The sequence below is a fragment of the Eulemur rufifrons genome, chromosome 9, assembly GCF_041146395.1.
Source record: "Eulemur rufifrons isolate Redbay chromosome 9, OSU_ERuf_1, whole genome shotgun sequence".
Taxonomy (NCBI): domain Eukaryota; kingdom Metazoa; phylum Chordata; class Mammalia; order Primates; family Lemuridae; genus Eulemur; species Eulemur rufifrons.
Window position 1 is genome coordinate 34412187 of NC_090991.1, and position 15054 is coordinate 34427240.

A 15054-nucleotide genomic window follows, 5' to 3' on the forward strand; every position below is an offset into this window, starting at 1 on the left:
AAGACCCCATCTCTACCAAAAATAGAAAAATTAGCCAGGAGTGGTGGCATGTGCTTGTAGTCCCAGCTACTTGGGAGGCTGAGGCATGAGGATTGCTTGAGCCTAGGAGTCTGAGGTTGCTGTGAGCTAGGCTGATGCCATGGCACTCTAGTCTGGGCAATAGAGCGAGAGTCTGTCTCAAAAAAAAAAGAAATGGGATCTTATGTTGCCCAGGCTGGTCTTGAACTCCTGGCCTCAAGTGATTATCCTGCCTTGGCCTCCCAAGTAGCTGGGATTACAGGTACAAGTCTTTCTGCCCAGCCAACCACTGCAAATTGTTCTTTTTTTTCTTTTTTTTTTTTGAGACAGTATCGCTTTGTTGCCCAGGCTAGAGTGAGTGCCCTGGCGTCAGCCTAGCTCACAGCAACCTCAAACTCCTGGGCTTAAGCGATCCTACTGCCTCAGCCTCCCGAGTAGCTGGGACTACAGGGCATGCACCACCATGCCCGGCTAATTTTTTTTTTCCTATATATATTTTTAGTTGGCCAGATAATTTCTTTCTATTTTTAGTAGAGACGGGGTCTTGCTCTTGCTCAGGCTGGTCTCTAACAGCGATCCACCCCACCGCCTCTGCCTCCCAGAGTGCTAGGATTATAGGCGTGAGCCACCACAACCGCAACCGGCCTGCAAATTGTTCTTATCCTCATTTTAGATATGCAAAAATCCAGGCTGCGGTTGGGGGGACAATTAACATCCTAGTTAGGGAGTGACAGAGCTGGCATTTGTGCTTTTGTCTGACTCCCAAGCCCATGTTCTTTGCCACCATGCTGAACTCTTAAGGCAGTAGTTCCTAATTGTTTTTGGTCACTACTCCTTTGAAAATATATTGATTTAACAATGGACCCTCTTCCAAGAACAATGCATTTCTGTATCCACTCACAAATACTTTGCACTAAGCTACAGGTCCCATCATCCATGGACGAGTCCATAGACCCTAGATAAGGAAACTTAATGATAAAATGATGGGACTAACTGGCCTGGTTGGGGGCAAAGGAGCATTCTCCCCCGACCTGCTAGGGCTCTAATGGGCCCACCAACCACAATCCCAACCCTGCTGATTGGGGTTTGTAAATCCATCCATTCCAAGGCTGTTTGGAGCCCTCAATGAAGGGAAATTCATACCAGCCTCTTGGTAAAACCTGGATTCCTGGAGTTTTATAGGAAGGAAAATGCAACCAGCTTCCCTGGAGGCTGCTTCTTGATTACCACCAGAGGGTAGTGACCCAACCAGGATGCCAGCACGACATCCCAAAGGGTTATGACATTGTTTGTGTAACGGCATTAACAGTTAATCCATTGCTCCCTTGGCGACACATCAGCTGCCAGTCCAATCTCAGTCCCATTCTCTCTTTGGCACCGAGATTCCTGGGCTCTGCTTCAGGTTCTATCACTGGCTTGGTGCAGGCATTCTTGAGGGAGTTACTTAAGGTGAAAAGGCTAAGAGGACAAGCAGCAGATTATGGCAGAACAGCAGTTCTCAACTGGGCGTAGCTGTGCCCTCCGGCCAGGGGACATTTGTCATTATCAGATATATGGCAATCGGTTGTTACAACTTGAGGGGAGGTGTTGGCTGCTACTGGCATCTAGTGAGAGAGGTTAGGGATGTTGCTAAACATCATGCCTGGCAGAGGAGGGTCCTCTCCATAACAATGAATTATCTGGCCCCAAATATGCCAAGGTTGAGAAATCCTGTGGTAGAAAGGCCCTGAATGTTGAATAGATGTCAGATGGACTAGGATTGGAATCACCAGCCTGCTGTATGACCTTGGGCAAGTCACTGAACTTGTGCAAACCTTAGATGAGTCAGCATAGAGATAAGAACACAGGTTTTGGAGTTTGAATCCCAGCTTTACCAAGCAGCTGTGTGACTTTAGGCAGAATGCCTCGCCTCTCTGAGCCTGTTTCCTTACCCACAAAATGACTTAGGGATGTTGGCAGTTAACCGTGGAAAATGCTTAGCACTGGGCCTGACACACAAGTGCTCAAATGTTAGCCCATGTTATCACAACACTAGCCTCCTTGCTTTTTCCTCTTGGAACTTGTATAGCACATACCTTCTGTATCCACAAATACCATAATGTAGGGCGTTGTCTACTTGTTTCCACTTTGCTGATGCCCCAAACTCCTTGAGGGCAAGGACTTTAGATTTCTTTGCCTCCCCCCTAGGCCCCTAGAAAGGTGCTTAGCACCTTACCTGCATGACGTTTTTTTTGGAAGGTGTTCTTATTTTTATTTATTTTATTTTTTTTTGAGACAGAGTCTCACTCTGTTGCCCAGGCTAGAGTGCCGTGGAGTCAGCCCAGCTCACAGCAACCTCAAACTCCTGGGCTCAAGCAATCTGCCTGCCTCAGCCACCCGAGTAGTTGGGACTACAGGCATGTGCCACCATGCCCGGCTAATATTTTCTATATATACTTTTTTGGCTGTCCATATAATTTCTTTCTATTTTTAGTAGAGACGGGGTCTTGCTCTTGCTCAGGCTGGTCTTGAACTCTGAGCTCAAAGGATCCACCGGCCTTGGCCTCCCAGAGTGCTAGGATTACAGGTGTGAGCCACCACGCCCGGCCAGGAAGGTGTTCTTAACACTGATTAAGAATGGTCTTGGTTTCATTATTTCACAGAATTTTTGTATTTAGATTGAGATATAAGGTTCTCACGAAATAGGTTCCATTTATAAGTTACTATTCCTTTTGAAACTATCCAATTTGAAGCAAACCCAGCACCTCTGCAGTAATTTTGTGTCCATGCTCCCGCTAGGGCTTAGAGAAGCAGCAGCTGTTGATGTCAGCTTAGCTGTATTTTACCTGGGTTACATGTCCCATTTTAGCCACGTGTGGGGAGAATAGGCATAAACTTCGAGAGCACAAGAAAAATGCTGCACAAAGCTCCCTAAACAATTCATTAGTTGGTGCATCCCCTGAAAATACCCTTTTTTATCCCTAGCAAAGCTAAGATTATAAATTCTCCAAGAACAGAGTTTGTGTACCTTATCTGCTTTATTTAGGAACATTTAGATACTCTAAGAAAGGCTCATTGATAATGAAAATGAAACTTACAACAGAAGCAGATAGAGGCCTTCCTCCACCTTTAACAGGCTGTACAACTTCTTTGGGAGTATGTTTCCCTATTTTCACTACCTTAATTGTGTGCAACCAAAATGAATAAAAAAAGATGGGACAACAGTGCAGTTACAAGTTTAAGCTGGCCTGGGGGGAATTCCTAACTCCACCACTTACCAGCTCTGTGATATTGGACAAGTTATTTTGTTTCCCTAAACCTTAGGTCTTTCATTTGTAAAACGGGTTCAACAGGTGTGCTTATAATTTATAGGGTTGTTGACATAAATGTAAAACACTTGGTATAGAGCTCGGTGCAAAGTAAGCCTTTCAAAAATGTTACAAATCAATATATAGTTGTCTCTTGGTATCTGGGGGAAAGTGGTTCCAGGACCCCCACACAGATACCAATAATGCAAGGATGCTCAAGTCCCTTATAGAAAATGGTAGTATTAATAATTGCATATAACTTATACACATACTCCCATATACTTTAAACCATCTCTTGGTTACTTATAATGCCTAATGCAACGCAAATGCTGTATAAATCGTTGTTATACTGTACTGCTTAGGGAATAAAGACAAGGAAGAAAAGTCTGTACATGTTCAGTGTAGACACAACCATCCACGGATGCAGAACCCATGGATACAGAGGGCCAACTGTACTAAGTTTGAAGGGGAAAAAGCAACAACTACCATTACTCAGATAAATCCACATTCCGCCTGGGAGATGACACGACCCCTCTGTGTCCTTACAGCCATGGCAGTGCTACTTCTCAGCCCTGAGGAGTTCCTAATCACCGATGGCTGACCCAATCCCCTCTTCCCACCTTTCCACCAAGGCCCTCCCCAAGTCGAAGGACAGAGGCACAGACATGGGTTTAGAGAAACTTGTGTTTAATGGTAAAGCTTAGCACACCCCAGCACCAGGAATGGCATGGAGTCGCAGCAGCAGGGATGGGTAGGTGACCCCCCCCATGGAGCCTCACATGGCGAAGAGGATGAGGAAGGCGACCATCAAACAGAAGAGCCCCATGGCCTCAGACAGGGCAAAGCCCAGAATGGCATAGGAGAAGAGCTGCTGCTTGAGAGACGGGTTCCTGTCAGGGACAGAGATGGATGCCAGCACAAGGTGAGGGCACGGATACCAGTGGAGGACACAGGAAGGTAAGGTGAATGGGGAGGGCTATGACTGGGAGAGGGTCCAGCCTGCACACATTCTGAGGGTTTGGATGGGCAAGCAGAGTGGGCCAACTTGGTAAGTTTAAGTGAGCCAAGTTTGACATGGCTCCTGAAGGGATCCCCTCCTGCCGAGACTTCTCCCAAATAGGGTGAAACTTACAGTGGGAGATGCGATGCTCTGGGCCACCCAAACTTACCTGGCATAGCCAATGATCAAGCTGCCAAACACCGTTCCAATGCCAGCTCCTGAACCAGCCACACCAACTGTGGCTGCCCCAGCACCAATAAACTTGGCTGCTGTGTCAATGTCCCGGGAGACAACACTGGTCTGGAACTCCCGTCTGGCCACCTGGAGTGGGGAGCTGCTATAGGACGGCTAGGAGGGGCAGTAAGGAAGGAGAGAGTGCAAGGGGATAGTGAGGCACAAGGACAGGTGGCTGACTTCACACTCTCACCCCACCCACCTGAGCTCTCAAACTGTTGGCAAACTGCCTGGCAAATAAAGAATGCTCTGACTGCAGAGTATGCTAGAAATTAGTCTTAGGGTCTGTTTTTAGACAGGCCTAGGGAAATTTCATGGGTCAGGCAAACCGCACATACAATGCTCGCCCTGGGGGACTTAGAACTATAAAAGAACCACAGACTAACTCTTCTCCTAATTTGGCCTAAAGGCAACTCAACCTGAAGGAGCCCTGTCTGGGGACATTCCTAAGAGGGCCCTTCCTCCCTCACCTGTTTAGATGGATTCTCTGGCCTATTCAGGAAGGAGGCAGACACAGGTCTGATTAGACCCCTGCTACAACAGCGGATCTGTAAAATTAAAAAGACACATTCCACCACCAAATCAGGCAAGAAAAAAAAATCCTAATTGCCAAGGTCTGTCAAAAATGACTACAACATCATAAACAGAGAAAGTCCAATGTATTTCAAGGCCAGTTATTCCTATTTCTACCAAGTAGGTCCACACCAGAGACAATTATCCTGAGAGCCTGGTGTAGTCAGCAGTGGCAACCTTCACCATTCAAAAGCATGTACCAAAGTTCACTTCTTTGGGCAGAGCCTTAATCAATTTCCCAGAACAGAAACCCACACTAATATCAAAGCAGGTATAAAAAGAGTTTGTACCCAGATCACCAAAGTAATCAAAAGGAGAAATTTTATTTTGCTAAAATGTATTTAATGCCGCACACCCTGAATGGAATGGGCTGCTAAGCCTAGTGACAGTCCTGGAACAGCCATTCAAGAAAGGTCACCTGTAACATGGCTTTCTTCAAATACTTTTTAGTGCGGTGGTTCTCACACTTGGCTGCACATTGGAATCACCTGGGGAGTTCTAAAAAGTATAGATACCTGGGTTCCACCCCCATTGCCAACGTCTGATGCAACTGGTTTGAGGTGCAGCCTGGGCATAAGGATTTTAAAAAGCTGCTTAGATGATTCTAATGTGCAGCCATGGTTGAGAACCTCTGATTTAGTGGGCTGTCTGGCTATGGCCAAGCCAGGCTGGGGAGTAAAAGTCAAATCTAGGCCCTCTGACAACATTCTAAAGCCAAGACAGCTTGGTTTACAGGCCCAAATAAACAGGGGTTACCTTCATCACATCCTACAAATTCCCCAAAGAGCCAGCATCATCAGGACGCCAAGCTTCTCTCAGTTCATTCATTAAACATTGATGGCGCCCACACCACAGCTGGCACTACAGAGCACCCCGGAGCCGCAGCTTACCAGAGCCGGCGAAATGAGTAGTGCCCCGGTGGTCTGCATTTTTTTTCAGTCTGCAGAGGGGGAAAAAAAGTAATAATAATTCCATTGGGACCCTGGTTGTTTGCTTATAGTGGCGACCTTCGGTCGTCCCCTTCACCCCCGGCCGACCTCTCTGGACCACGCTCTTCCTTGCACCGTGCCCCAGCTGAAGAGGGCATTAGAGGTCAGAGAGACAGCGCGGCCGGTCTGCACGGGAAATCACGGAGATGGGAAGTAAAGGAAGGAGGCCCGAGCCCCAGGAGGGAAATGTTGCGAAAGGGGATGGTCTCCCAGGAAGACTGGAGGCCGACACTGGGCAGATGTCGCGTAAGGCCCTTCCCATCTTACACAGCTGTCCTCGACGCGCCCCAGCCGGGGCAGTAATCGCTCATTACTGTTGGTAACTAACATTAATTGATCAGGCTGTATATATAGGATCTCATCGCCTCTCCCCGCACTGGGGGCAAATGCCCCTCCACACAGCCCAGCCCACAACCCTGCCGATCGCTGGCTCCTGGCCCCAAGTCACCTGCACTCCCTCTGCCCTGCAGCCCCTGCTCGGCCCACCAGCGATCGCCCTGCTCAAGGTGACTGACTCACCTCTCCGCTTTAGCCCTTGGTCTCAGCGTTCCGCTCCCCCACCCACGTGTCCTGGGGCCCCTCCACTCTCATTGGCCGCAATCCCCCCGCGTCTCCATTGGTTAGAGTCATCGATTCCTCCTTTTCTATTGGTTCTCCGTAGCTCCTTCCTCTCTCTCCACAGGAGCTTCGTGGCAATTCCCGCCTCCATGCGGGTAGAGGCGGGGTTTTCTTCCGAGATCTGGATTACGATTGGTCGATCCCCGAACCTCTCGACCATAGAGTCGGTGGGACTCAGAGGTTCCATAACCTCCCGCACAAAATGGCGACCAAGGTGGAAGCCGAAGAAAAAGGCGTGGGGAGATGACCGGACGCACGACGCAGACAGACACATGACCTTGACTCTGGGCCTTCATTCGGGCGCTCGGGCCTCGGGGTGCGTTGCATGTTGGGATTTGAAGTCGTGTCGGAGGCCCCAAGGACAGCTGAGATCCCGCGAGATGTTTCTCCCGAGAGGGAGAGCCGACGCCTTTGCAGTAATTCCCACCCTGGTGATTTGTGGAAACCTCTGCTTCCGCCATGGAGAATAAAAGCCGGCTGGAAAGCTACCAAGTGGTGAGCGCGTTTTTGTGGGCCTCTGCCAGTGCTCAGGAGTCAGGGACTAGCAACCAAATGGTTTTTCAAAAAATGTTTTTATATTGTTAAAACAACACTGTGAGGATAAAACAATACCCTTGTAGAAAAACGAGCAAAAGATGGGAACAGGCAATTCACTAAGGAAGAAATACGAATTGCAGGAAAGAATGTTCAGCCTTGCTGATCAAATAAACAGAAGTTTAAACGCACCATTTTGCACTGCTCCAAAGAGCGGAGTTCTTAGTGAGCCGCGCGCTCTCCTATATTGCTGGTGAGAGTAGGAATTAGAAAACCTTCCTTGAAAGCTACTTGGCAATATTTATTTTTATTCAAAGTCTTTGAATGGTCCATCCACTTTGACCCAGTAATACTCCTTCTAGGAATCTATCCTGGAGAAATAATCAGAAATGCAAAGATTCCTTGAAAAGGATATGCATTGCAGAATTTGTCAAAGTGGAAACAAGTAAATATTCCACCGATGGTAAATGGTGAAATAATCATAGTGTGTTCATTTGATGAAATAAGCAGAAACAAACATGAAATAAAATCACGTTTTTGAAAAGTATCTTATATTGAGAAAATTTTTATAATGTAAGACATGAAAAATGCAAAACTATGTATAGCATTATGAAAAAATATACTTTGGAAAAAGATTGGAAGAAAATTAAAAAAAATTTTTTTCGAGACAGAGTCTCGCTCTGTCGCTCCTGCTAGAGTGCAGTGATGTCATCATAGCTCACTGCAACCTCAGACTCCTGGGCTCCAGCAATCCTCCTGTTCCTCCTGTTCAGCCTCCCGAGTAGCTGGGGCTACAGGCACATACCACAATGCCCGGCTAATTTTTCTATTTTTAGTAGAGATGGGGTCTTGCTCTTGCTCAGGCTGGTCTCCAACTCTTGAGCTCCAGTGATCCTCTCACCTCCCCTTCCCAGAGTGCTAGGATTACAGATATGAGCACGGCCAGAAAATAAATATTAATAGTTCATTCTGGAGGATGTGATACAGTTTATTTATATCTTTATGAGTATGGATTAAATTTATAATAGAAAAATATTAAAAATTACACTAATCTGGCAAGAAAGAACTCTGGACTCTTAGAAAAACATTATATGTGGAGACTAACCAAGTGTGGTGTTGCACACCTGTAGTCCCAGCTACTTGAAAGGCTGAGGTCAGGAGTTAGAGGCTGCAGTGCACTATGATTGCACCTGTAAATAGCCACTGTGCTCCAACCTGGGCAATATAGCAAGACTCTGTTTCTAGAGGGAAAAAAAAAATTATATGGAGACTTAAAACATCCTGCCAGCATAGTATAATGGCAAGGGTGTTGAGTTTTGGAATCACACATCGTTGAATTCCCATCAGGGCTCTAACACATAACTGCTATTATGTACTTCTGAGCAGATTATTAAGTCTGTCTTGGCTTTAGTGTTATAAGCTGCCATTTATTGAGATCTTATCATATGACAAACACTGTGCTGGATACTTTCGCCTATTGTGTGATTTAACCTTTGCAACAACTCTTTGGGGTATTATTAGCCCCATTTTACAGATTACCCCATTTTATGGAATATTGTTCTCAGATTTGAACCCAGGTCTGCCTGGGTCCAAAGCACAAATGCTTTTTTTTTTTTTTTTTTTTTTAGACAGAGTCTCAGTCTGTTGTCCAGGCTAGAGTGCCATGGCGTCAGCCTAGCTCACAGCAACCTCAAACTCTTGGGCTCAAGCAATCCTCCGGCCTCAGCCTCCCTAGCTGGGACTACAGGCATGTGCCACCATGCCCGGCTAATTTTTTCTATTTTCAGTAGAGATGGCGGGGGGTGGGAGGGCGGGTGTCTTGCTCTTGTTTAGGCTGGTCTCAAACTCCTGACCTCAAGAGATCCTCCTGCCTTGGCCTTCCAGAATTCTAGGATTACAGGTGTGAGCCACTGTGCCTAGTCCAAAAGGACAAGCTCTTAACCATTCCGAAAAACTGGGGAACCTATAAAATAGGGTTAATAATACCTACCTTGCAGAAATATGAGATAAAATAAATGCCAGACACAGGTTGGTGGTCAGTGAATATTCCCTTTCTGTTACTACTTTAGAGCAAGTTATATTTTCATTTGGATCATTCCTGACTTTGTCTACCTGTACTAATTTTTTTCCACATACGTATCTGTCACATAGCTCTACATGAAGCCTATATTCAAAGTCATCAAGTTTACCCTGTGACCCTGGAAGGCAGGCAAGTTCAGTGCCACGTTTAGAATGTGAATTTTGGAGTTAAACAAGCAAGATTCAAATCCTGACACGAGTACTTACTATTGTGATTTGAGTCTTAACCTCTGTAAGACTTTGTGTCTTCATCTGTAAAATGGGGATATGCCTTTTTCAACAGAACTGTTAGAAGGAGTAAATGAGATAGTATTAATATATGCAGAAGAGCTCTTTTTATTATCGAAGGAAGACATCCTGGTAAACAGGAGAGGATGTGCGAAGTGGCAGGTAGTTGGGAAGCCTTAAGTCTAGGCCTGATATCTTGGGATTTATACCAGCTGGCTTGGCGGAGGCCAGACGGCTTCTGTGGGAGATCTGAGAAGATTCCTGAGTAGGCAGAAATGCTTTTGATGAAGAAGGGAAAGGGCAAACTTGTAGATGATAAGGCAGCAGGTCCCTCTTTCTGAAGCCATGTCTAGCTCTTCTTTTAAGACCTTCCTCTTCCACCTCTAGTCTTATTTCAGATCTTCTCTCTTTTCTTTCAAGCCCAGTTCCTCACTCTTCAGGAATTCAATTCAACAAACATTTTTGAACACTTAACACATTCCAAGCACTGTCCTTGGTGCTAGGAATACTCAAGATGAATAAGACCAATCTCTGCCCTAAAGCTACTTAAAATTAGCAGGGAAATAAATATGGAAACAAATAATTAAAACTATTATGTTAATGAGCATCACAATAAAACTATCTGCAAAGTACAAAGAAGGGAGGAACTAACTCCATCTAGAGAGAAACAAGGCAGGCTTTTTGAAAAAAAGTGATTTCTGAGCTGGGTTTTGTGGATAAATATATGTTAGCTAGATATTTCAAGGGAAAGGGTGAGAACAGATGAGGGTATTCCAGGCAGAGTGAACAACATGTATAAAATCACAAAGGAGAGTTGGTGTGTCCAATCCTAGACCAATCAGCCATGGCCAAGGGACAGCACAAATATGACTGCTATACGTCTGACAATATTGCCAGACTAAATATTCTGAAAACCGTCCTGCTATAACACATAAAAATGCTACAGTCCCTCTAATACTCTGAAATAAAAAAAGAAGAAATAGAAAAAAAATCTACATAAAATATTAACATAACAAATACTTTTAGATGTATAGCTTTATTTTTGACAGCTAAAAGAAAATGTATTCTATATTGTATCCAAATTACCAATTTCTCTCAGTCGAAAGCAACACCTCCCCTGCCAAATGACCCAGCTAGTGACAATATGTTCTGTAACAATAATAGTAATAAACATAAAAGGAGCATTTTTGAGGGGTGGCAGAGGGGAGAAGGGCAGTGATGGTTCATGGTGATAAATGCTAGCTTTTAAATGCATGGCTGAGCTCACAAGAAACTAAAGAAAGTCCTTAGGGACCCAAAACAAAGAGGGAATATAAAACCAGAGCAGTAAACATGTAATATTAAGCTGAAGCCGCCATGGTTGGGAATATGATGGGATAGAGAAAAAGGTGTTAGTGGGGTGCAGTGGCACGTGCCTGTAGTCCCAGCTACTCAGGAAGCTGAAGCAGGAGGATCACTTGAGGCCAGGGGTTTGAGACCAGCCTGGGTGATATATTAACAGCAAGATGCTGTCCAAAAAGAAAGAAAGAGGTGTCAGTTACAGAAATTAAGTGGCTTGAGTTTTAATTCCCCATGGGGACAGAAAGGTTTGGGGCCTGTACAAGATAGGGAGTTCGAATAGAAATTTCCAAATAAAGATCCTCAAAAGCCTACACCGTTTGAAGGGTAGACTTTAAAAAAAAAAACTATCTTGCCTTCAGAATGAAGAACAGGGAAATGAAGGATCAAAAATAGGAAAGGGGGTTAAGGAACATGGAAGGCAGAATGAGAGCTAACGTCCATCTAAGTAGAATATTGGGAAAGAGGAAATGGGAAAGAGACAATATTTGAAATATTTGACAATATTTGAAAATGTAATGACTGAGAAATTTCCAGACTAATGAAAGATATGAATCCTCAGGTTTAAAAATTACAACAAGGCACAAATAGGATAATTATAAAAAGGAAAAATCTACACCTATTTACATTGTAGTGAAACTATAGACCACTCCCCAAAGACAAGATATTAAAAGCTACCACAAAGGAAAAACAATTTATCCACAATGGAAAATTCCACTGAAATAACATTTGAACAAAGACTTGGAGGAGGAGAAGTAAGCTATGAGCATATTTGAAGTAAAAGTGTTCTAGGTAGAAAGAACTGCTAGTGCAAGGGCCCTGTGGCAGAAGCATGATTAATACATTGTTCTAGAACAGCAAGGAGCCAGTTTGGGTAGAAAAGAGGAAGCAAGAGCGAGGGAGTCATTGGAGATGAAGTCAGAGAGACAGTGGGGGTGGTAGCAGGGGTTGGAGAGGAGGCCTTGCAACTGTTGGCCTTACAAGAACTTTGGCTTTTCCTTTGAGTGAAATGGTGAGCCATTAGAGGGCTTTGGATAGAGGAGTGACATAGTCTGATTTATGTTTTAAAAGGATAACTCGGCCAGGCGCGGTGGCTCACGCCTGTAATCCTAGCACTCTGGGAGGCCGAGGCGGGTGGATCGCTCGAGGTCAGGAGTTCAAGACCAGCCTGAGCAAGAGTGAGACCCCCGTCTCTACTAAAAATAGAAAGAAATTATATGGACAACTAAAATATATATATACAAAAAATTAGCCGGGCATAGTGGCGCATGCCTGTAGTCCCAGCTACTTGGGAGGCTGAGGCAGTAGGATCGCTTAAGCCCAGGAGTTTGAGGTTGCTGTGAGCTAGACTGACGCCACGGCACTCACTCTAGCCCGGGCAACAGAGTGAGACTCTGTCTCAAAAAAAAAAAAAAAAAAAAAAAGGATAACTCTGAGACTAGAATATTGGAGTGGGTAAAGGGGGACAAGGGTATAAGCAGAGACACCAGTTAGATGTTGTAATAATCTAGGTAAGAGATGATGTGGCCTGGCCCATGCTTTTAAAAAGGAAAAATTGGGACAAAAACAGAAAGTTCAAATGTGTCACAGATGGTCTGTGTAGGTTGTGATGGAATTCGTGGACGGGAATTTATGAAAGAATTTTGTATGTGATCAAGTGGCTATAATTTTTTTTTGGCTATAATTTTAATTTCCGGTTGAAACAACAAAATTTCCTGTTCTCAGTTATGGGACTTATGTTTGAAACTTCTGTTCTGTTCTTGTACACATGCTTAAACTAATGGGCAAAATATATCAAAAGTTCAGAACTCAAAGGGTCCATCTGCCACTATAGAGTTAAAATGAAAAGTTTGTTGAACTGTCTGTCTTTTGCCTGCCCAAGCTGTGGTTGCCAAGTTACCAGGCATTAAGATAAAGCTGTCTATGTCTATGTTATCAAAAATTCAAGGCCGCTTGAAACAGCTAGTTCTAGCAACAGTGTAAACACTAAAAACTCACTTAAAACTAAACTTTGAGGAAAGAGATTTATACCCATATGACGTCCCCAAGCCCTCTCAGCACTTGCTTGCCAGCAGTTGAGCTGACCCGGCAGCTTCTTAGGGAATATGCAGACACACACCTTCCTCAACCTCAACCTTTGAATTTAAAGGGACCACAACACTTACAGCCTGGAGACTGGATCTTACTCAGATTTCCCAGAACACACAGGCCCCTTATAACCCTTGTGTAGGGCCCTTTTCAAGTAATTCTTACCACTCCCATTGCAGCTAAACTTCTGGGAATTCCATCCTGGATTCATCTCTTGTAGCGCAAACCTACAGATCCTCCAGAGGAGCCTTCTTCCACCCACCACAAACACCCTGAGACTCCGCTGGCCGACCCCTGCCAGCGCATCTCAGATGCCAGACTCCAATTCACCCGATAGAAAACTTCAGGACTGTGAGCTCTAATAATAGTATGCTATGGTATACAATAATTGGAGTGATAACAGGGCTTGCTACTGACACCACTGACTTATTTAATTCAATCTTCACAGTACAAAGATTGTCTTTAGAAATAAGCCAAACAGCCATGGACTTAGCGCAACAAATTAGTATATTACAGCAACAAATAAATTCCCTGGTAGGAGTTGTTTTGCAAAATAGGTGAGCTCTTGATCTCTTAACTGCTAATCATAGAGGTACATGTGCTATGCTAGAAGATTGCTGTTTCTTTTTCTCTTTTTCTTTTTTTTTTTTTGAGACAGAGTCTTTTTTTTGTTGTTGTTGAGACAGAGTCTCACTTTGTTGCCCAGGCTAGAGTGAGTGCCGTGGCGTCAGCTTAGCTCACAGCAACCTCAAACTCCTGGGCTTAAGCGATCCTACTGCCTCAGCCTCCCAAGTAGCTGGGACTACAGGCATGCGCCACTATGCCCGGCTAATTTTTTCTGTATAGATTTTCAGTTGTCCATATAATGTCTTTCTATTTTTAGTAGAGACGGGGTCTCGCTCTTGCTCAGGCTGGTCTCGAACTCCTGACCTCGAGCGATCCACCCGCCTCGGCCTCCCAGAGTGCTAGGATTACAGGCGTGAGCCACCGCGCCCGGCAGAGACAGAGTCTTGCACTGTTCCCCAGGCTAGAGTACTGTGGCATCAGCCTAGCTCACAGCAACCTCAAACTCCTGGGCTCAAGCGATCCTCCTGCCTCAGCCTCCTGAGTAGCTGGGACTACAGGCATGCACCACCATGCCCTGCTAATTTTTTCTATATATATTTTTAGTTGTCTAGCTAATTTCTTTCTATTTTTAGTAGAGATGGGGTCTCGTTCTTGCTCAGGCTGGTCTCGAACTCCTGACATGGAGCGATCCTCCCGCCTTGGCCTCCGAGAGTGCTAGGATTACAGGCGTGAGCCACCATGCCTGGCCCTGCTGTTTCTTTATTAACCAGTCAGAGAAAATATAAACTAACATTTAAGACATTCTAAAAAGAACTAATACGCTTCATGAACAAGGAACCTCTAGTGGGTATGACTGGTGGGATTTTAAATCCAATGTGTGGCTGTGGTTCTCTTGGTTAACTCCTTTATTAGGGCCTCTAGTGGTTTTGCTTTTAGCTCTCATTTTCGGACCCTACATTCTCCGCTATCTGGCAACATTCATACAAAGCCGAATTCAAGCTCTACCTGTTTCTCTTCAGTGAAACCCCCATTCTGCCTCTAACCTTACTTTCAAAGCTGTCAGTTACCAACTCCCTTGTCCTTTGTAACCCAAATGAACTCTGAGCTCAGGTAGGGGCCTCTCAACCTCCATGTCCACAGGAAGCAACTATAGAAGGTGAAGGTAAGACCTCTGCCCATATTTGCCAGATTTTGAGTTCATTAAGTAGAATTTTTTTTTTTTTTTTTACCAAATGGAGGGGAATGAAAGGTGGTCTTGCTAATAACATACCTAACAGAGAAAAGTAAACAATCAAACAGAAAGTAAGAGAAATAAATTCATAACACAACTACCCTTTGTTTAATTAAAACACGTGTGGTCTAACTTGTTTTCTGAGTTCTTTCTCAGCCTTGAAGAGCCCTAAGTGGATAGTAGGGACGTGAACTTCCTGCACCAACTCTCTGCCTCAGTTCCTGCCAAAACAACAAGGACTCAGATAACCCAGCGTCACAGAAAAAAAAA

General features: G+C 44.8%; 1 protein-coding gene across 2 annotated transcripts; it reads right to left on the reverse strand.

Moving 5' to 3' along the window:
• Nucleotides 1-3971: 3971 nt before the first annotated feature.
• On the reverse strand, nucleotides 3972-6679 carry ATP5MC1 (ATP synthase membrane subunit c locus 1). Of its 2 annotated transcripts, none has more exons than XM_069481267.1 (5): nucleotides 6621-6679; nucleotides 6003-6052; nucleotides 5010-5087; nucleotides 4475-4653; nucleotides 3972-4195 (listed from the first exon to the last, which is right to left on the reverse strand). In XM_069481267.1, exons 2-5 carry the CDS (start codon nucleotides 6039-6041, stop codon nucleotides 4081-4083), a joined length of 411 nt encoding a protein of 136 aa, XP_069337368.1. In that variant the 5' UTR covers nucleotides 6042-6052; nucleotides 6621-6679; the 3' UTR covers nucleotides 3972-4080. The 2 variants fall into 2 exon arrangements, with proteins under 2 accessions (XP_069337368.1, XP_069337367.1); XM_069481266.1 differs by having other exon boundaries at nucleotides 6550-6673.
• Nucleotides 6680-15054: the final 8375 nt, after the last annotated feature.